Below are 21,216 nucleotides of genomic sequence, written 5' to 3' on the forward strand. Positions count from 1 at the left end.
TGTCTGATCTCCTTAACCTGGATTGGGAAGTAACCTTCTTTACCTTCTTTCCTGGACTGTATGGAATCACCAACTGACTTAATGGACAATATTCACAATTCATGTTAAGGGCATCCAGGTTTTTGAAAGATATTTTTTAATGTTTTTAGCAAGTGAGGCACATCTGAGCCTGACACTGTCCACAGAAGGTCCTGAATATTTTCTGATGGGGCAAAGTTGTTGGGCTTTAGAAGGAACCAGTTTAAATGGGGCTCCTTTCTCCCTTCCATCCTAAAGAAAATCTCTAAGGAGCAGGGGTTTCATCCTTCATCTGCCACAGAACTCCAGAAAATATTGAAACATGTTTGCCCCATGCTTACTCCATTTCACACTTTCCTGTAGGTGGAAATCTTCCCCTGTCCTGTGTACGTGTGTGAAGTAGGTCATTACCCTAAGTTATTTTATTTTAATTATTTATTTTATTTTATTTATTTTGTCAAGCATATTTACAGATAAAAGTATAAACATGATTATGAATACATGAAATGGATATGAATAAATGGGGACAGTAGGAGAGGGACGATAGGCATGTTGGTGCACTTATGCACGTCCCCTTTACAGACTTCTTAGGAATGGGGTGAGGTCAACAGTAGACAGTCTAAAGTTAAAGTTTTGGGGGTTTGGGGATAAAACCACAAAGTCAGGTAGTGCATTCCAGGTGTTGACCACTCTGTTGCTGAATTTATATTTTCTGCAATCCAGTTTGGAGCAGTTTACCTTAACTTTGTATCTATTGTGTACTTGTGTATTGTTGTGGTTGAAGCTGAAGTAGTCATTGACAGGTAGGACGTTGTAGTAGATAATTTTATGAGCTACGGTTAGGTCAGACTGAAGGCGGTGTAGTTCTAAATTGTCTAATCTCAAAATTTCGAGCCTGGTGGCATAAGGTATTCTGTTGCGAGCAGAGGAGTGGAGGACTCTTCTCATGAAATATCTCTGGACTCTCTCAATTGTATTAATGTCTGATATGCAGTGCGGGTTCCAGACAGATGAGCTGTATTCAAGAATTGATCTAGCAAATGTTTTGTATGCACTAGTTAGAAGTACAATATTACCAGAGAAGAAGCTATGCAAGATTAGGTTAACATCTCTTAATGCCTTTTTGGCAATGTTGTTACTGTGGGCTCTGGCACTTAGATCATTAGACATGAGTACTCCAAGGTCCTTGACAGAGTGAGGGTTGTCTACAAGGTCATGTTCATCTAGCTTGTATTTTATGTATTTTATGTATTGTATTTTATCACCTGTTTTATATATGGTGGCTGGTACATTATGCAACATAGCAATTCTCTTTCATTATCAATTTATCAATCATAGGACCACTATGAAAAAGCTGTAAAAAAGAGTCTTGGATATAAGTGTTATATGTCTTGTATTGTTTTACTGTATTCTAAATAAATAATTTAAAAAAAAAAGACAAGATAAATTTTGGGCGGGGTGTGTGTGTTGAATGCCTAGAAGGTCCCCTTCCCACCTAGAAATGGCTGCCATGAAGAGATTCTCCTCAAGTGGGAGCAGCGGCAGCCCAGGAGAGCCCGGTCGGAGAGTCTTCAGAGGCCACGAGGGACCCCCAGGATGCACCTTCCTCAGAGCCACAGAGGGTCCCTCTAGGGAGACCCCCATTGCCTTTTCCTCCCAAGCAATGCTGGATCCCCCTTTGGACACAAAAGCCCTGCATGGCTTCTCCCTGACAGGAGTTTTTCCTGGAAAAACACACAAAGCAAACCGAAGCTTCACAAAAACCCCAGTGGCTGCATCCCCCTAAAATGCAACACTGAAGCCAATAAACCAGGTTCCTCTAGAATAGTGTATGTGTATGTGTGAAGGGCTCCACCAGATCTCCCAAGGCCTTTTCTATGGGCAACGTAAAGGATCTTGGGTTTGCTTGTCCCCCTGAGTGCCCTATGTATGGGAGTGGCAGTGGGCCCCCTTCCCCCATTTTCTTCCTTACATGGCGAGAAAGGCATCCTTTATTTCTTTTGCATGGGTGTGCTTCTTTTTTTTTTAACTATGCAAATTCCTGATTAGTCTTTGACTAAGGTTGATGTTGTTCTTGGAGACTGGCCACACTTATTGCATCAGCCCTTTTGTGGTTGAGCGTTAACTTTTAAAATAAAGTAAATTTTGGCTTTAACTCAGTGGGAAGCTATTTCAATTCTGTGACATGTTCAGGCAAATGAAATGTTAAATAGTCCCCAAGGTTTTCTCTTTAACAGCTCTGACAACAAGTGTCAAATTTCTTTTTCTTCAGCCACAGGTGCCGTGTATTCCCTCTGGGGCCAATTTCAAGGATGGAGTTCTCAAACCTCTCAATTCTGGATGACCGATTTAATTCTAGCTCTGCCCTATAATTTTGAACCATATGGGGATTACTTCCCTTTCATTTCTCTCCAGAGAAATGTCCAACAATCTTTGACTCCAATTACTAGTTGCATTAGCCAGGGATCTCACCTGACAAGGAAAATTATCATCAAAGTTTCAGCTCTGATCTTTGACCGAATCCTCCAGGGGAGACTTTTGGCAGATACAGGAAATCAGGTGCAGTTAGCTTCTCACACTGACCCAGAAGAATTGAATCGAATCAAATTGAATCGAATCGGCTAGGCTAGGCTAGGCAAGAATAGAGTAGAGTAGAGTAGAGTAGAGTAGAGTAGAGTAGAGTAGAGTAGAGTAGAGTAGAGTAGAATAGAATAGAATAGAATAGAATAGAATAGAATAGAATAGAATAGAATAGAATAGAATAGAATAGAATAGAATAGAATTCTTTATTGGCCAAATGTGTACATAAAAGAAAAGCTACATTCGTCAAGAATCATAAGGGACAACACTTAATGATAGTCATAGGGAAACAGTCAATATAAATCTTAAGGATACCAGCAACAAGGTTACAGTCATACAGTCATAAGTGGGAGGAGATGGGTGATAGGAACAATGAGACGATTAATAGTAATGCAGACTTGACAGTGTTGAGGGAATTATTTGTTTAGCAGAGTGATGGCATTCAGGAAAAAAGTGTTCTGGTGTGTAGTTGTTCTGGTGTGCAGTGCTCTGTAGTGTTGTTTTGAGGATAGGAGTTGAAACAGTTTATATCCAGAATGCGAGGGGTCTGTAAATATTTTCACAGCCCTCTTTTTGACTCATGCAGAAGGCCCTAAATGGAAATATTTCCTGGTGGAGAAAGGCCCATTTTTCACAAAAATGGGATGAGCAGGGCAGGGCTTTGGGAGGCCAAAAATGGCTGTATTCAGTGTATAAGATGTACCAACATTTCCACACTCTTTTACAGGGGGAGTGCATCTTATACTCTGAAAAATACGGTATCTGCTTAGGAAATTCATACATTAAGAAATAGGAAAAAGGCAGTTTGAACAGGGCCTCAGGGCAGGGTGGGTTCTAAATTTTTTTACTACCGGTTCTGTGGGCATGGCTTGTTTTGTGGGCGTGACTTGATGGTCATGTGACAATTATTTAGGATTTAGCAGAGGTACTAGTCTACCAGGCTTTTAACTGCTTGCAGAGCTGTACCGATCTACCCATTTATTTTTTGCAGGCACTGGTCTACCCATTTATTTTTGTAGGCACTGATCTACTCATGTATTTTTGCAGACACTGATCTACTCATTGTATTTTTGCAGGCACTGGTCTACTCATTCGTTTTCTTTTAACACTGATCAGCTGTAGGGCGGCCCTTTGAAGCCCCGCGGCAAGAGTTTAAACAGTTTTTTTCCCTCTAACCATCAGCTGGGACTCAGGAGGCAGCAATAGATTGGGGGTGGGGCCAAATAAAAGGTAAAAATAATACGGGGGGTGGGGTGACGGGGGGTGGGCAGAACCGGTTCAGTGATGTCATATCATCACTGCTAACGGCTCGGGAGAACCGGACTGAACCAGGAGGAACCCACCACTGCCTCAGGATCAGTCTTTGCTTGCCATAGAAAAGTCACTCTCACCCTTCCTAAGCTATATTCCATCTTGCTTTCTGTACACGTACAGTCAGATGGGATGTGAGCATGAGACCATAAATGATTCACAAACCTTGCTTGAAAAAATGAATTTTTACACCCAGATTGTTGCCTTACACAGCCTCCTAAATGGTGCCATTATTTGAAATTGGGAAGAGTCCTGGGATCAATCTCAAAGCACCCACTCTTCAGGATACCCCACCTATTGTCCCTGGGAGCAGCATGAAGATTGTGAATCTCACTGCTAACACCAATTTCTTTGGAAACAAATACAGGACTCCACCCCACCCCCAAAACAAACAAACAAAAAAAAAACATAGTAATAATCAAGGCTCATTGCAGATATTCTTTATTCAGTGTACGCTGGAGGAATTTCCTTCCAGAAAATAGTGGAAGGAAATCCTACAGACAAAAGGAAAGGAGGACAAAATGATAATAGTACATATGCATATTTAATATATGATGTAAGCATGAATGTGAATGTGAGGGGACTCAGTGGCTCAGTGGCTAAGATGCTGAGCTTGTCAATCAGAAAGGTCGGCAGTTCGGCGGTTCGAATCCCTAGTGCCATGTAACGGGGTGAGCTCCCATTACTTGTCCCAGCTTCTGCCAACCTAGCAGTTCGAAAGCACATAAAAAATGCAAGTAGAAAAATAGGGACCACCTTTGGTGGGAAGGTAACAGTGCTCCGTGTGCCTTTGGCATTTAGTCATGCCGGCCACATGACCATGGAATCATCGTCAGACAGTGCTGGCTCTCCAACTTAGATACGGAGATGAGCACCGCCCCCTAGAGTCAGGACCGACTAGCACATATGTGTGAGGGGAACTTTTACCCTTTACCTTTAAGCATGAATATTCATAATTAACAAGACTGAAGCTATTTTCCTGCCTATTTATGGTTACTATCCTCAAGAAAGAGTTATTGTCTGAATAAAGAGAAATATATCAGTTGCATTGCCATAGCAGATCTGGTAAAATGTAGTGAGAAACAAGGATGTCATGGTGCCACATGCAATCCTTCTGTATTTCCAGCTTGTTAATATTCTCCCACTACTCCAAGAATTAACTTATCTCACAATCCTATTTGAAGCAAAAAAAAAAAAATACTCTAGTCATCCATTGGACCATTTTCTAAGTGTGGCCTCTTAGAACATGTTGAGAGTTGACATTCCCCTGTCTCACATTTCTACATTTCTTCTGGTTGTAAGCTGCTCCTTTGTATTCAGGTCTGACCTCAGAATGATTATATAGCACTTGGGGATGAAGATGCAGCCCAGAAGACCAGCACTGGAGGCAAAGATGGAGAAGACCTGAACAGCCACCATGTATTTCCCTTTGGTGCTCAGGTAGGTGGGCACAAAAGTCACCCAGACACTGCAGAAGACTAGCATGCTGAAAGTGATCAGCTTGGCTTCATTGAAGGCCCCAGGGAGATTCCTGGCCAGGAAAGCCACAGTGAAACAGATAGCAGCCAAGAAGCCCATGTAGCTGAGGGTGATATAGAACATGAAAACAGACCCTTCATTGCATTGTAGGATGATCTCTCCAGGCTGAGAGTTAAAGTCAGAGTCAGGGAATGGGGGAGAAGCTCCAAGCCAGATGGAGCAAATGATAATTTGGACAGCAGAACAAGAAAGGATGATGGAGTTGGCCAAGCTCTTCCCCAGCCATCTCTTCACTCGGTTTCCTGGTTTTGTGGCCAAGAAAGCCAGCACCACTGTGATTGTTTTGGCCAAGAGAGAAGAAATGGCAACTGAGAAGATGATGCTGAAAACTGTTTGTCGGAGAAGGCAGGTGGCTTTCCTTGGTTGACCAATGAAGAGAAGAGGAGATACGAAGCAAAGCAAGAGGGAGATCAGAAGGATGTAAGAAAGGTCTCGGTTGTTGGCTTTGACAATGGGAGTTTCTCGGTATTTAATGAATATGATTAACACAAACATTGTGGTTAGGAACAAGAGGAGGGCAAAAGAGATCAGGATGATGCCCAGATTTTCTTCATAAGACAAGAAGGTTATAACTTTGGGGATACATTGGATATAATCCTTATTTGGATATTTATCATCCGGACACTTGGTGCATTTTTCTGTATCTGCAAAAAAACCCAAAAAACATTTCTTTAACATTCTACCCTTTCACTTTTCAACAAATAAGTTCTTTGGAAAACAATTGATACCAGGAGGATTTTCTAAGTTGCACATCTTAACATCTGCAGAGAAACAAGATAAGAATATATATATATATTTAAAAATAGCAAAATAGCAAACATTAATTCTGCAAATAATCTGGAATGGCTACTCTTATCAGTGGTAGCATTCATGTAAGGAAGTGCACCCATAACTGTACACATCAGCTCATTGTGGACCAGCAATTCCTTCTAGTGATGCTCAAAGATCCTTCTAGAGAATGCAATTGCAAAGATCCTTCTAGAGGATGCAATTGCAAAGATCCTTCTAGAGGATAGATCTAAGACAATTCCTCAAGTTTCAAAGAATTCAGTTATTTTTGAAAGCTAAATGTGGAAAAAGAACTCCAAAATAAAAAGCAGAAGAGATTTTTTTTTTTTTTTGGTAGTAGTAATATGTGGCCAAGATGCCATACCCCCCCATCTCTATCCAGCTCCTCCTTCAAGGTCTTTTGGATATTCCTCCTTTTAGATGAGAAATTGTGCAGTTTGAAAATAAACAAAAAACATTTGATCTTTAACACATCATTTAACATTGACTTCTATAAAAATGCTCTAGAGTGGGTGTCGGCAACCCACGGCTCCAGAGCCACATGTGGCTCTTTGGGCCCTCTGCTGTGGCTCCCTGTGCCATCACTGGTTGGCCCCAGCCCTTGCTCCTTTTATTTTTTTGGATATTTTTTGAAATCCGGTCTGGCTGAGGAACGATGGCCAGCCACGGTGGAGGCTTCCCTTCGGGCGACCCTCCTCCCCCTCTTCCTCTTGTGACCTCCTGGCAGGCTGTGGCTGAGCCAGGAGCATGCGCACGCATGGGGAGACCCTCCTCAAGCGAGCGCCAAAGCGCAGGATAGGTGCGGGCAGGGCGGCCAGCTGCTCACCTAAGGAGGGTCTAACCGCACGTGCGCACACTCCCAGCTCAGCCACAGCCTGCCAGGGAGTCAAAAGAGGAAGATGGGGAGGAGGGTCACTGGAGAGTGCAGGAGTAAAGCTGCCCTGTACCTGCCTTCATGCCACATTTGCACATAAGGCAAGCCTTTGCTTCCTGCTGCTTCAGGCTGGAGTTCACGCCCTCTGTGCTCAGCTGAAGAGCTGTTGGGGGTGGAGGATGACACGGCAAGGCAATGGCCAGAGCCTCAGTTAAGACTCTCCTTAAGCGTGCACACCTTTGCTGCGCTTTGGCATTCAGTTGCGGAGGGTCTCCCCACGTGTGTGCATGTTAAGGATCGACAGATCTAGCCCAATAACTCACAAGATAACCAGATAATCACAAGATAACCTCACAAGACAACTCACAAGATAACAAGATATATAAATTTATATATATCTTTTTAATAGTATTTTAATGTTTGTAGTCTATGTTTTTATTTGGCTGTACACCGCCCTGAGTCATCAGGGAGAAGGGCAGTATATAAATTTGATATAAAATAAAAATAAAAAAAATAAATAATCGGTATAATCAGTTTATTCATACATAGAGTATATTTCAGGTTCAAGCATATATTGATCTCTACCTGATCTTCTCACAGGGTCATGGCTGGAACTGGCTCTTGTGCCCAGGTGGCAACCTTAGATACCCAAGGGGAGTAGTCAGGGGTGAGGTAAGGTTAAGGGGTAGTGGTCTTGGGTGGCTTAACCCTTGCTAGACTGGTATGGGGAGATGCACAGGAGTTAGACATTTTAACTGACAAAACCCCCTCTAAATGTCTGACAGATGTGACCCCCTTGGTTGCTCACATGTACACACACAATTTTGACATTAAGTAAGTATGTTGTTTGGGTTGTAGTGGTTTGGTGAGTATGTCAGCGGTTTGTTCTTTGGTTTCGCAATGGATGGCTTTGATGAAACCGATTTCTGCAAGTTGTCTGACGTGTTTGTATTTAATGTCTATGTGTCGTGATCTCTGCCCAACAGTGTCAGCATTGGATATTTCAATGGCCGCTTTGTTGTCCTCGTGAATGGTGATGGGGTATGATGGTTCTGCCCAGATGTCTTGGAGTAGGTCGTCGAACCAGGTCAGGTTGTTAGCGGCTTTGGACATGCACACAAACTCGGCCTCTGTGGTGGAGGTGGCTACTAACTTTTGTTTGCCTGTATACCAATGTATGGGGCTGTTGTTGAGAAAGAAGATATATCTTGATGTGCTTTTTCTGGTCTTGATATCCCCTGTCCAGTCTGTGTCCACATAGCATGATAAGGTGGGTCCTTTGGAGGTGTCGGGTTCAAGACATAGATATGCGTCAGAACTATATTTTAAGTACTTGAGTAGCCTCTTGATGGCATCCCAATGGTACTTGGTGGGTTGACTGACATGTCTGGATAGTAGGTTGACTGAAAGTGTGATGTCGGGCCTAGTCCAGTTTGCTATGTATAGCAATGAGCCTATGGTGGATCTGTACAATTGGTTGTCTGTGAATGGTTCTGTCTCATTGTACATGTGCTTTAGGAAGTCTGCTTGCATGGGTGTCTCGCTGGGTTTGGTATCCGACATGTTGCATTTGTGTAGCAGTTCTGTGATTTTTTTCTTTTTGAGAGAGTCGAAAGCCTTTGTCTGTTTTGGTGATGTGCACCCCTAAGTACTTTTCCCAGGGATTTGAGCGAGAAATGTTTTTTTAGTTCTGTGGGAAATCCATCACACTTGGATTTTTGTTTCCCAATGTATAGAATATCATCCATGTAAACAAGAACATTCTCAATTGAGTTGTTTTCCTTTCTTACAAAAAAAACATTTGTCTGCTGAGGTGGCAGTAAAGCCTATCGAATTGAGGGTCTTGGCTAGGCAGTCATACCATCTTTTACCGGACTGCCTAAGACCATATAGACTCTTGTTTAGTAACCATGTTTTGCCTTCTCTGTCCTCTACTCCAGGCAGGGCCTTGACATAAATTTTTTTGTTTAACTTGGCGTGCAGGTACGCGGTTTGCACATCGAATTGGTATACTCCAAGTCCCAGGATGGAGGCTATCACTAGGGCGCTCTTAACACTCTCGGCTCTGACGGTGGGGGAATAGGTATCAGTGTAGTCGTCTGGGTATTTCTGTGCGAAGCCTTGTGCGACTAGTCTAGCCTTGTATAGTACCTTGTTGTTTTCTAAGGGTTTGATTTTATAGACCCACCTGGTTCCGATTGGTTTCTTGTGTTCAGGTGCCTCTTCTGGTGTGTATACTTGTAGGTCCTTGAGGCTGTCCATCTCTTTTGCCATGGCCAGTTTCCATTTTTCTCTCTCCTCCCGAGGCAGATTGAGTACTTCCTCATATGAGTTGGGTGTGGTATTGGTTGTTTGTATGGAGATGACATAGTCCTTGAGTCTCTTTGGTGTTTGATTCCAGTTTGTCCTTATTGGTCTGTCTGGTGGTGTGTTTGTGTCATGCAGATACCTTGCTTCCTTGTGCATGAGTTTGTCGAGTTTCAGTGCTTGGTGATGCACAGGAGTTAGACATTTTAACTGACAGTGCACGCTCCTGGCTCAGCCACAGCTGGCCAGGGGGTTGCGAGAGAAGAAGGAGGGGGGAAGGAGGAGGACAGTCGCCCGAAGGGAAACCTCCATCGCTGCTGGCAATCTTTTCTCAGTCAGCCTGGATTTCCAAAAAGAAGAAATAAAAAGAGTAGTGAAGCACCCCAAGAAGAGCTTGCTGGCTTGGCCCAGCCACGGCTTTCTGAGAGAGACAGAGAGAGAGAGACAGACACACACACACACACACACACACACACACACACACATACAGAGAGAGAGGGGGAGAGCGAGAGACATAGAGAGACACGCACACAGTGATACACAGAGAGAGGGAGAGAGGGGGGAAATAGGGAGAGGGGGAGAGAGAGATACAGAGGGAGAAGAGAGACATGGGGGAGAGAGGAGACGGGGAGAGTTAGGAAGATAGGGAAAGGGACAGAGATACAGAGAGATAGAGAAGGGGAGGGGGGAGAGAGATAGTGGGGGAGAGAGAGGAAGATAGGGAGAGGAGGAGAGAGAGACATAGAGAATGGTTTTGTGGCTGGGTAGGCATGGCTGGGGGGGTCATGTAACTGGGTGAGAGTGAGTGACATTGAGTTGGCCATGCCCCCCCCTCAGGTTTTGTGGCTCTCAGTGTGTTTTTTTTTCTGTGGGAAATGGGTCCAAATGGCTCTTTGAGTGTTTAAGGTTGCAGACCTCTGTTCTAGAGGAATCCCACAAATCTGGTCTTTCCTTTGGTGTCACCCACCTTCCTGAGTGGAGATGGTCCCCTCTGGACAAGGAACACAGTCATAGCAGCAAACTGGCTCTCCTTCTCGCTTCCGCTTGACAAATCCAGGATGACAACTTTCCACACATTTGGACTGAGGCAGAGGCTAAGGAGAAAAAACAAGGAATCTCAAAGAAAACGTGTCTGGACTAAGCACCCAAGGAAAATGGAGGTAGATATGAAGTTTAGCTGAGTAGTCTCTCTGGGTTTCACTTGAAGAAATATGAATTCTTTTTTGTTGTTAGTTGCGATCGCGCGCAAAGCACGTGTGTGAAGAGAACCGGTGGTAACACCAGTTAGAACCCACCACTGGTGCAAATGGATATGGAATCTTCTTGGGACTGCTGAAAGGACTGTGTGGTAGATAGATATTTGATGTTGTATCGCTCCCCCGTCTATGTTCAATTTTAATGTAGATGGTCTCTTTGACCCATCTTTCAAACCAGTGAACCTGTTGATAGTTGATAGCAGAAGGGAGGTTCCGTTAGGCTAGTTGCCTAGCAACAACTTTGAATCTAACCTGGCAGCAGCCATTTTTTTTTCTATTCCACATGGAAGATTCAGAAAAATTCAGCATAGATGTGAATTTTGCTGTCTTCAAATGAGTGAACTCATTTCTTTCAGAGCTGCATGTTATTTCCCACATGGACCAACAGGATTTTCAACCGTTATTATATTCATCTCATTCAGTCCAAACCTAATGCAGACACTGGTGAAAAGAACAGGAGGCTATTTGCAACACAAATGCCAGCATCTGAGGGCTTCTCACCAGTGTGAAGCAGATTCTAAATTATAGAAGAGATACAAAAAGACCATGGTCTGTATCCTAAAGAATAATCACATAGCATCTGATGCTGAACATGGCTGAATCAGTTTAAAAGAGTATTCCATATCATAGCATCTGTGCAATGGTAGAATTCAATTTTTTTTTTACATCCGGTTCTGTGGGCGTGGCGTGGTGGGCATGGTGTGGCTTGGTGGGTGTGGCAGAGGAAGGATACTGCAAAATCCCCATTCCCTTCCCACTCCTGGGGGAAGGATATTGTAAAATCTCCATTCCCACCCCACTGGGGCCAGCCAGAGGTGGCATTTGCCGCTTTTCTGAACTACTCAAAATTTCTGCTACCGGTTCCCCAGAATCTGTCAGAACCTGCTGAATAGCATGCCTGCCTCTGAGAAACATCTTTGTAAATACTACTGAAGCTCTCCCTATCACCCAAGCAGTCTAAGAAAACTGTATGTACTCTCCTCCATACATTCAACTCCCAGTGAAGATCAACCACCAGGGTGACTAGAATTAACCCACTTGAGATGGGTCCTAATTTTTAGAAAAAAGAGAATACTACCTACCCTGTTGAACAACTTCAGCCTTGAAAGAGCCCTTTGGTTAATAATAAGTCTCTGTCTTTTAATACTTCCCAGTTTCGTTTCTATCAATCTCCTACGGGGTGAAACCACAAAGCACTGGATGTCCATATCTGCAGTTACTTCTCCATTTTGGTCCAGGTAGAGCTTCCAGTGGGAAAGATTGTAGAATTCATTCTTCTCCAGAAAGGGATGGAACTAGAAGGGAAAATTCCAGGAGTTTTAAAAGTAGAAACCTTTGTTTCTGACACCACCTGATATTTTTCATGTATAAATCTTACTGTAAGTACCATTAAGTTCATAAGTGAAGGAAAATGGTTCAGCAAAAGTTGTCAATCATATATTGACAAAATATGTATTGAATTGTAAAGGAAAACTCCTTCCCAGAAACTAAATATTCCCTTTTTGCACTGCCATGCTGGTTTCTTTTGAGATTTTTTATTTTTCTTCTTCATTGTGCTAGACTAGCTTTTTATAATCTCATTTTTCAAAGTTTCCCAAGCTTCATGGATTATTTTCCTCTTCACGATTTCCATCCATGGACTCCTTCCCAAGCATTTTCTAAATCTGGTGAAATCAGATCTTTTAAAGTCCAAGACTCTAATTTGACTTTTTGTGTTCCTTGTGCTTGAATTATGTTTAATTCCAATATTGCATGGTCACTCAACCTTCCCAGGATTTCTGTAACTTCAACCCTTTCTATTGTTACATCTCTGTTAGTGGAAATTAGTCCATTATGTCTGACCCTCTAGTTCCCTTCTCTACCTTTTCCTTTTCTATCATTGAATTGAATTATGTAGAAACAAGCCATCAAAAGTTAGAATTGATTAAATTACTCAGTGGACTTTCCATATTTTCCCTCCATTTGCAAGCTTCCTTGCAAAATTGACAAAGAAACTACAGACATGCAGCAGAAAACTCCAGAAAATGATAGGATTGGGAGGGTTTTACTATCAAAAAGAAACTTATTGTATAAATAGCTAAACCAACTTTAATCAGGGCCCTTCATCTGGACTGCTATTCCAAGCCTGAAACTCTCTATTTCTTCAGGAATAAAGAGCTCAAAGTCATCTCCCTTGTTCCTGTGTGATTTATTGGCCAGTCACACCAGGAAAAAAGAACCCAGTTGAGGCTCAGGCCATCAGATGTCCTTGGAGTCTCCTTCAAATCTATAAAAGTAAAATTCTACAATGCTAATCACAGACCATACATACAGGAATATCTTTAAACATGCAAACATTCTTTTAAAATTAGTAGTATTTAATATCAAAATATAGCATATTTTTCAGAGTATAAAACACACTATTTCCCCCCTAAAAGAGGGTGAGAATTTGGGTGCATCTTATACACTGAATATAGACAAAAACATGAGGCACAGAGAAGGCGATGGTCTATGGCAATCCCTGCAGCCTGGAACAGCTGATTGGAGGTATTCCAGGAGGCTGATCCACACAGCAATCAGCTGTTCATGCTGAATCAGGCTGCAATAATGTGCTGAAGCTGACCTGGCTGTTTGCTATTTGCTGCAAGGACTGTCAGAGTTTGCAGCAGCAAGCAAAACACAAGCAGAGGAGAGGAGTTTCAGCTTCAGTTTTAGCTTCAGACATCAGCACAGCATGCAGCTTTAGAACAATTGACCTAAGCCACACCCAGGTTCCTTGATGTCTCCTTCCTTGTTGCTCACACAGCAAATATTATTTCAGCTTCCAAACAGTCTCACACACACTCAGGACACTAGCCAGATGAATACCGATGGATTCTGGTAGGCAGAGGCAGAATTTTTTTTCTTATTTTCCTCCCCCAAAATTAAGGTGTGTTTTATAATCTGGAGCATCTTATATTCCAAAAAATATGGTATCTGATAGCAGCTACATGGTAAATTATTCCCCAAGCAACTAGATTGAGCAAATCTGTTGGTCTTTTGTACCACGAGGAAGATGAGATGGGTCCCCTCCTTTTCCTATGAATTCCTTCTCCAAAATAATTTAGTTTGTTGGATCTGAGTTGAGAACCCATACCTGCCATGGCTGCAGCCTTGGAGCTTCCACTGTCTCTTGGACCTTCTTCCTTCTCCTCCAGGGTCTGGATGAATACGCAGCCTCCAGAACGTGGGCCAGAGTAACAAAGATAATGTAAACGGAGTCACTATTTTCAATCCAGATGCTGCCCCTTTTCTCTTGGGTTTCCACTGGAGCTTTTTGGCTGCATCTTTTCCGGGCTTTAGCAGAAAAGACATGCTTTGAAAAAGAACAGTGAAAAGACCGCTCTACAAACTGTGGATCTAGAGAGAAATAGGGTTCAAAAGCATCATATTTTGGCCTTACGTTTTGCAGAAAGTCAAAGCTCCAAATACTATGGATGTATCCGAGATATCCCTGATGTGCCATTATATATTTTCCCAAAGTTGTGGTGATCCAGACTTTCCCTTCAATGGGTCCTGACAAATCTTTAAGTGTTAAATAGAAAGTAAAAAAGGTGCTCGAAACAATAATATATTCTGTGAAGTGAACAAAGACATTGACTTGTTTCCACTTAGAAATGGAACCTCCCAGGGGTGCTTGATGAAGAGTCATTGGAATTTGTTGTGATATAACAACACAAATTCCATTCCTGACAAGCAAAGAAGGAAAAGTCCTTAGGAAATTTTCTCCCTTTTCTGTTTCTGGAGCAAGGAGACCAATCAAGGTCCATCTGAAATGGAGGAGCAGTTGGACAATTGCTGGGTATTGAAAGCCTTCTTTGGGGAGCATCCGATGGAAAAAAGGGAAGTGGCTTTTATCACTCAGAATCTCTGAAGCAATTTTATCCCTGATCTGAGAAAGCAATGAAAAATGATGAAGTTTGTTTTGATGAACGTATTTGAAAGATCGTTTGATTACCATGTTTTCCCGAAAATAAGACCCTGTCTTATTTTTTTTGAACCTCGAAATAAGTGCTTAGCCTTATTTTCTGGGAGGTCTTGTTATTTTGGGGTGCATGGAGCAAGATGGGGCTCCTCTTGCCATCTTACCTGATTTCCAGCTCTGTGTTTAAATATTTTCAGGGAGGGCTTATTTTCGGGGGGAGGCTTATTTTAGCTCATGCGCTCAAAACCCCGATTGATCTTATTATCAGCGGATGTCTTATTTTAGGGGAAACAGGATAGTTATTGTTTAAAATATTAAACACAGAATATTAACAAGACTGCATGTAAAAATGGAATACAAGAAATAAATTAAGTAAGTTAAAATAATAATAAGAAAATATTATAACAGCAAATCATATTTCTCCATCACCTCTACAATTTACCACAAATAGCCTCAAATATGGAGATGTTAACTTAAGTATATTGTTCCAATAAAGGGCAATATTATATTTATCATTTGAAGATTTGCTACATCTTTCTCTGGTTCTATATCTTGAAATTCTTCAGGAAGCAATTTCTTTTACCTTCTTCTCCTATTGTATAAGAGACAGCGAGATCACGGCTCCTCATATAATTGTCAGTTGAATAATCCAAGAGAAAGTTCGACCATAAGAAAGGCTGAGCGCCAAAGAGTTGAGGCCTTTGAACTATGGTGCTGGAGAAGACTCCTGCGAGTCCCTTGGACTGCAAGGTGATCAAACCTGTCAGTCCTAGAGGAGATCAACCCTGACTGCTCTTTAGAAGGCCAGATCCTGAAGATGAATCTCAAATACTTTGGCCACCTAATGAGAAGGAAGGACTCACTGGAGAAGAGCCTAATGCTGGGAAAGATTGAGGGCAAAAGAAGAACGGGACGACAGAGAACGAGGTTGCTGGATGGAGTCACCGGAGCAGTTGGCATGAGCTTAAATGGACTCCGGGAGATGGTAGAGGACCAGAAGGCCTGGAGGAATGTTGTCCATGGAGGTCATGATGGGTCGGACACAACTTTGCAACTAACAACAACAATAATCCAAGAACTCTTTAATAGAAATTATGTCTGTTTTAACAGACACATTTTTGGGTTTCCATAGATTTAATTTTACAGTAACAATTATATGCCTTGATTTAAGAAAATTGTGTAAATTCCAAATTCATCTCTCATGGGAGCAGCTGAAGTCTTTGGGACTGACTCCAGAGATACTTCTCAAATGTTATCATTGGGTTTGTTTGAAGCCCCACACATCAGCTCAGTATAAGAATATGGGGATAATCTGGGCTTTATAACCTCTAATAATTGAGGTGTCAAGGTTCCGAATAATGAATCTAACCAATCCAGCCTAACGACGTAATTCTGCCAGTTGGCTTGGTGCCCCATTGGGTAATAATGGATCAATAGCAGATTCCACATTTCCCTCCCTCCTTCCCCACCTTATAGTTATAGTTGGTAATCTTTTAATTTTTATTGTATTTTTGTTATTACAAGGTGTTTTTGTATAGTTTTAATATTGTAAGCTGCCCAGAGTCACCTCACAGTAAGATGGGTGGCAAATAAATTCAAGAAAGAAAGAAAGAAAGAAGAAAGAAAGAAAGAAAGAAAGAAAGAAAGAAAGAAAGAAAGAAAGAAAGAAAGAAAGACTGTTTGTTCTTCAGTTACAAATTCTTTATTCATCTACTCACTATCAACTCTACTCAAGAGGATCTGAGCATTTATTTTAGCTACAATATCTATTTGACCAAATGGGACAATAATCACTAGGATGCTTTTTATACCCTTTTTATATAGAAAATATTATTGCCATCTTCCCTCACAACTATGCAGGGGTAAATCTACCTGCCAATAGTGGGACTCACAACCTGGAATATTCATTGAATAGTTCAGCTGATAGAAAGTCCTCTTCAGGAACTCTACTGTTCTTCAAGGCTGTTATGATACATTTGATTATGAATTCATTAGGGTAAAAAGTTGTTGGCTCATAGGCTTGTAGCTTTTTAAATAAAGGGATTAATTACTGATAGTGATCACTATGAATCTATAAGACATATATATGTTTTATGAATAATAGGTAAGGCTGAGAATCTATTCGTGAATATGGCACTTGTTCAGCATTGAAAAATATTATTTTTTTCTATGATAATGTACAAAATGTGAGCTTTTCGTCATTGCTGCATCTTCCTATTGTACAGAATTGATTTTTGATTGAACAGAGCCTTTCCTCACCTTCACAAGTGGGCAACAGAAACCCTCAAAGCAATGGGGATGGTGTCATGAGAAGTTATATCTGCTTTGAACTATGTCCCAGCCTAATGTTCTCTCAATACCCAGCCATTACATCTACAATGACCATAGTAAAAAACAGCTCTTGAATTCCACAGAGAAGATATGGCTGGATCTATTGTGCACCCACTACCACCCAACTCACTTTACCAGGTACAAAAACAAAGTCACATGCCTGTGGGAGTTTGTAGGTGTCTACTAATGTTGACATCTGGATGGAGATTTCTCTGTCAGCTGCATCAACAAGAGTCAAAATGTTGTCCTTCCTTCCACAGCTGTAGTTGGGAACATTGGCTTCTCCAGTAGAGAGCATGTCCAACAAGGCATCTGAAGTGCCGAGTGTATTCAAATAGTTATCATGGATGTTGTAGCCAAGTGTGAGATTATTTGGGAACTGGATATTCTTGTTGACCACTTGAGTGGTGAAAATAAAGCATTCTTTTTCCCTGTTACCATAAGATATTCTATTGTAAAAAAAAAAAAAAAGTGCTCCAGTTAATTTTAGCATAATCAATAGCAATCAATTAATTTTTTGTTTTAATTTCATCCCCTTGTCAACACATGGCTATTGAGTCTGAAGCAAATATTCATTCAAAACCAGAGGCAAATGACCATCAACATTAAATGTTTGTGCTTCCAGTTTGGCATCATGGCGATACGGACGAGGGAATGCGGGGCTCTGCTTTCTGTGATCAGTTTCATCCTGCCAGAGGCCTCTAAGAGGGTGAAAGTAGCCCCATAGAGGTGATGAAAAAGGTGGGAATACTGTAGATCATAAGCTGATGGCGGTCCACCCTTTTGATCCAGGAAAAGCCCTCCAAACCCAAACTAACTATTTGTCTGAAACAGTATAGGGTCTCCTACTTGGGCAGTCCCTTCCAACTCAGTTATTCTGTTATATTTCTGTGAATAGAATAGAATAGAATAGAATAGAATAGAATAGAATAGAATAGAATAGAATAGAATAGAATAGAATAGAATAGAATAGAATTCTTTATTGGTCAAGTATGATTGGACACACAAGGAATTTGTCTTATATTTTTTTAAAAAAAAGACAGAAGAGGGAGCCCATCAAAATCAGATTCAAGAAATTAGTCAATTCCTGCAATATAGGACTAAAAGGAATAAAAAGAAAAGCATGAGGGTGTTAGAAATGCAGATAGAGGGAGGGAATACAACTCCATCACACTGAAAGACTTACAAGTAAGACTGACTGTAAGGAGCCAAGTTGAAACTCAAAATTTCATGTCCCATAGTCAATGCACTGGTAACTATACTAATGAGATGGTCTCCTGGCCTATAGTAGCTCCATGGTCTTTTTCCCTCCAGGTGCTCCAAATTTAGTGGGCACTTCATTCTAAGTTTCCCAGAGACTGGCTGGGATACCAGCAGCAGCAGAAGAAGAAGAAGCAGGCAGTCCATAATTCATGGGGCTGAATCAATCCCCTGTTTCCAAAGAAGAGTTAGATGCATTCAAAGGACTTTCACAAAATGGAATACCCAGTAGCTTTCCTCTTCCAAACAGAGACAAACCGAGCTTCATCTGGAAAGAGGAGACAGTGCATTCAGCAGCACAGTCCCTGCCTCTGTCCTAAAACTTGTGCAAACCATTCAGCATGAGTAGAGAGTTTTTATCTTTTTCCGATGCAAGATCCATTCAATGTTGCTTTAATCTGATGACATATCAAAGGCAGTCACTGGAAAAGTTGAAATAGATGTCTCAAAGTCTGGAATCATGATAATTACTGTGGGTAATAATTTCTCCTCTGGGGCTTCTGAACCTCTTCCAGATCTCCATGTACTGAGGGGCAGCTGGAGAAAAGCATGTGGCAGATACATCCCTGGGGACACTGTTCTACAGTGGTTGCCATCCTTCCTGTCAGGACATGTCCAGAAAGTGATGCTGGAGGAAGATACTTCAATATACAGGGAACTGACTTCTGAAATCCTCCATTATGGTACATTGTCTCCAGAAACTGCTGGGGAAGATCACCCAGAGCTATGGAGTTTTGTTCCAGTGTAGATTTTTGACACTTAACTCTAGTGCTCCCTGTCTTCTTAACATCAAGGAATCAACCTTGAACCCTGCCTAATATTAAGTGTAGTCCTCTTTAGAATTTTCTTTTCTAGGAGATCTCCATATATTAATCCTAAATTAGAACTGACTTTATAATTCCTTCTACCTGAAGACAAAATGCTTCAATTGAGCGCTAGTAAGAAAGAATGTTCATGGGTTCCAGTGGTCTTGGGATCTGGGGGGCTTTATCATCTTTAGTTCTGAACGGGTTTGCACAACCCCAGAGAGATCATGTGCACAATCTTGGGATTCTCCTAGGCTCACAACTGCTGCTCAAAGAGCAGGTAACAGTTGCGGCAATAAGCAACTTTGTGTTGTACACCAGTTACACACTTTCCTGAATCCTGAGGCTCTGCATACAGTCACTCATTCCCATGTCATCTCTCAGCTGAATTGCTGCCACACAGTCTACATGGGGCTATTCTTGAAGAATTCTATTCTATTCTATTCTATTCTATTCTATTCTATTCTATTCTATTCTATTCTATTCTATTCTATTCTATTCTAATTCTATTCCATTCCACTCCACTCCACTCCACTCCACTCCATTCCATTCCAACAAGTAGCAATGGATGGAAACAAGGAGAGAAGCAACCTAAAGACCCAAAAATCAATAATCAAGGCTCACTGCAGTTATTATTTATTGTGTACCCTGGGGGAATTTACCTCCAGAAAATAATAGGAGGAAATCTACAGACAAAAGGATGCACTTATATTTATACATTTCAGGAAAGGAAGAGAACATGATAATTATACATATGCATGTTTAATAGAACATGTAAGCATGAATATTAATCATTAGTAAGCTTCAGGTTACTTCCACAACAATCTATTGTTACTATCCTCAAGAAAGATTTATTGTCTAAATAAAAAGCAACAAATCAGTTGCATTGCCATAGCAGTTTTGATAAAATGTTCTGAAAAAGGAAAGCTACAAGGCTGCCCCATCCTTTCCTTTTATGTTTCTATCTTGTTCACATGCTCCCACTCCTCCAAGAACCTGTTTTCCTCATAACACCATCTTCCAGCTGCCTTTTAATTATTTCAAGTAAAATCATTGGCTAGCTTATGTATGAACAACAACTTCAACTATTTTCTGGATTTGGCCTTTTGTAAAATATTGTCAGGGGAAAAACTCTTATTATGAGCATAGCTGCACTTAATAACAATTGAACAGACAGCAGACCACAAAAAGTCTCACTTTAGAACTCAGAGGTTTATTAGAATTTAAAGTATAGCAAACATAAAACACTTACATTAATCACATTGCAATGAAGGTCAATCGGACAAGCAGTCAAAAGGGATGGTTTGAGGCCAATTGGCAGCCTCCCATTATTCAACTTTGTTTTTTATACCTTAAAACCAAAAACATGTGACTTTTGAGTTCTGTCCATACTGTCCTAACAACAGGGGCAGTTTTCCATTTCTTTAACCTCACTGTTACAACATGGTTATTTCTACATGTACTTTAAGCATACACTTCCTTCTTTCTCTCAGCCTCAGTCCCCCCCCCCCCCCTCATTTCAGCATATAGGGAACCATGTCAGCTAATATTTCATCAGATGCACATGCTGATTACAATTTTTTTTTTATACGTGCATCTGGCAATTAATGTCAATATTGAATCCACCGCAGCCCCCCAAAACTTTACTGTACTAGAAGGGATCCCCCATTATTTTCCCCTTACAATATTGAGACTTAAAATTCCTCTACCTCACAATTCTATATTTCTTCTGGTTGTAAGCTGCTCCTTTATGTTCAGATCTGGCCTCAGAATGATAATGTAGCACTTGGGGATGAAGATGCAGCCCAATAGAGCAGCACTGGAGGCCAAGATGGAGAAGACCTGCACAGCCACCATGAATTTCCCCTTAGTGCTCAGGTAGGTGGGCACAAAAGTCACCCAGACACTGCAGAAGATTAGCATGCTGAAGGTGATCAGTTTGGCTTCATTGAAGGCCCCAGGGAGATTCCTGGCCAGGAAAGCCACTGTGAAGCAGATGGTGGCTAGGAAGCCCATGTAGCTGAGGGTGATGTAGAACATGACAACAGACCCTTCATTGCATTGCAGGATGATCACTCCAGGCTGGGAATGGAAGTCAGAATCAGGGAATGGTGGAGAAACTCCCAGCCAGGTGGAACAGATGATAATTTGGACAGCAGAACAAGAAAGGATGATGGAATTGGCCAGGCTCTTCCCCAACCA

At 41.6% G+C, this 21,216-nt stretch overlaps 1 protein-coding gene across 1 annotated transcript in view; it reads right to left on the reverse strand.

Annotated features, from left to right (window-relative positions):
- The window catches only part of LOC139309978 (vomeronasal type-2 receptor 26-like), a 64,079-nt gene extending 45,724 nt beyond the window's left edge, over positions 1–18,355 (reverse strand). Inside the window, exons 1-6 of the mRNA XM_070934161.1 lie at positions 18,135–18,355; positions 17,109–17,397; positions 13,790–14,584; positions 11,757–11,969; positions 10,386–10,512; positions 5,186–6,092 (exon numbers count right to left, since the gene is read on the reverse strand). Of these exons, the coding sequence (XP_070790262.1) occupies positions 5,186–6,092; positions 10,386–10,512; positions 11,757–11,969; positions 13,790–14,584; positions 17,109–17,397; positions 18,135–18,355 (2,552 nt within the window). The remainder of the gene's footprint in view (positions 1–5,185; positions 6,093–10,385; positions 10,513–11,756; positions 11,970–13,789; positions 14,585–17,108; positions 17,398–18,134) is intronic.
- Between the last annotated feature and the right edge of the window lie 2,861 nt (positions 18,356–21,216).

The sequence above is a fragment of the Pituophis catenifer genome, unplaced genomic scaffold (genome assembly GCF_029215685.1).
Source record: "Pituophis catenifer annectens isolate HBS135680 unplaced genomic scaffold, rPitCat1.0.hap2 SCAF_2, whole genome shotgun sequence".
Lineage (NCBI taxonomy): Eukaryota > Metazoa > Chordata > Lepidosauria > Squamata > Colubridae > Pituophis > Pituophis catenifer.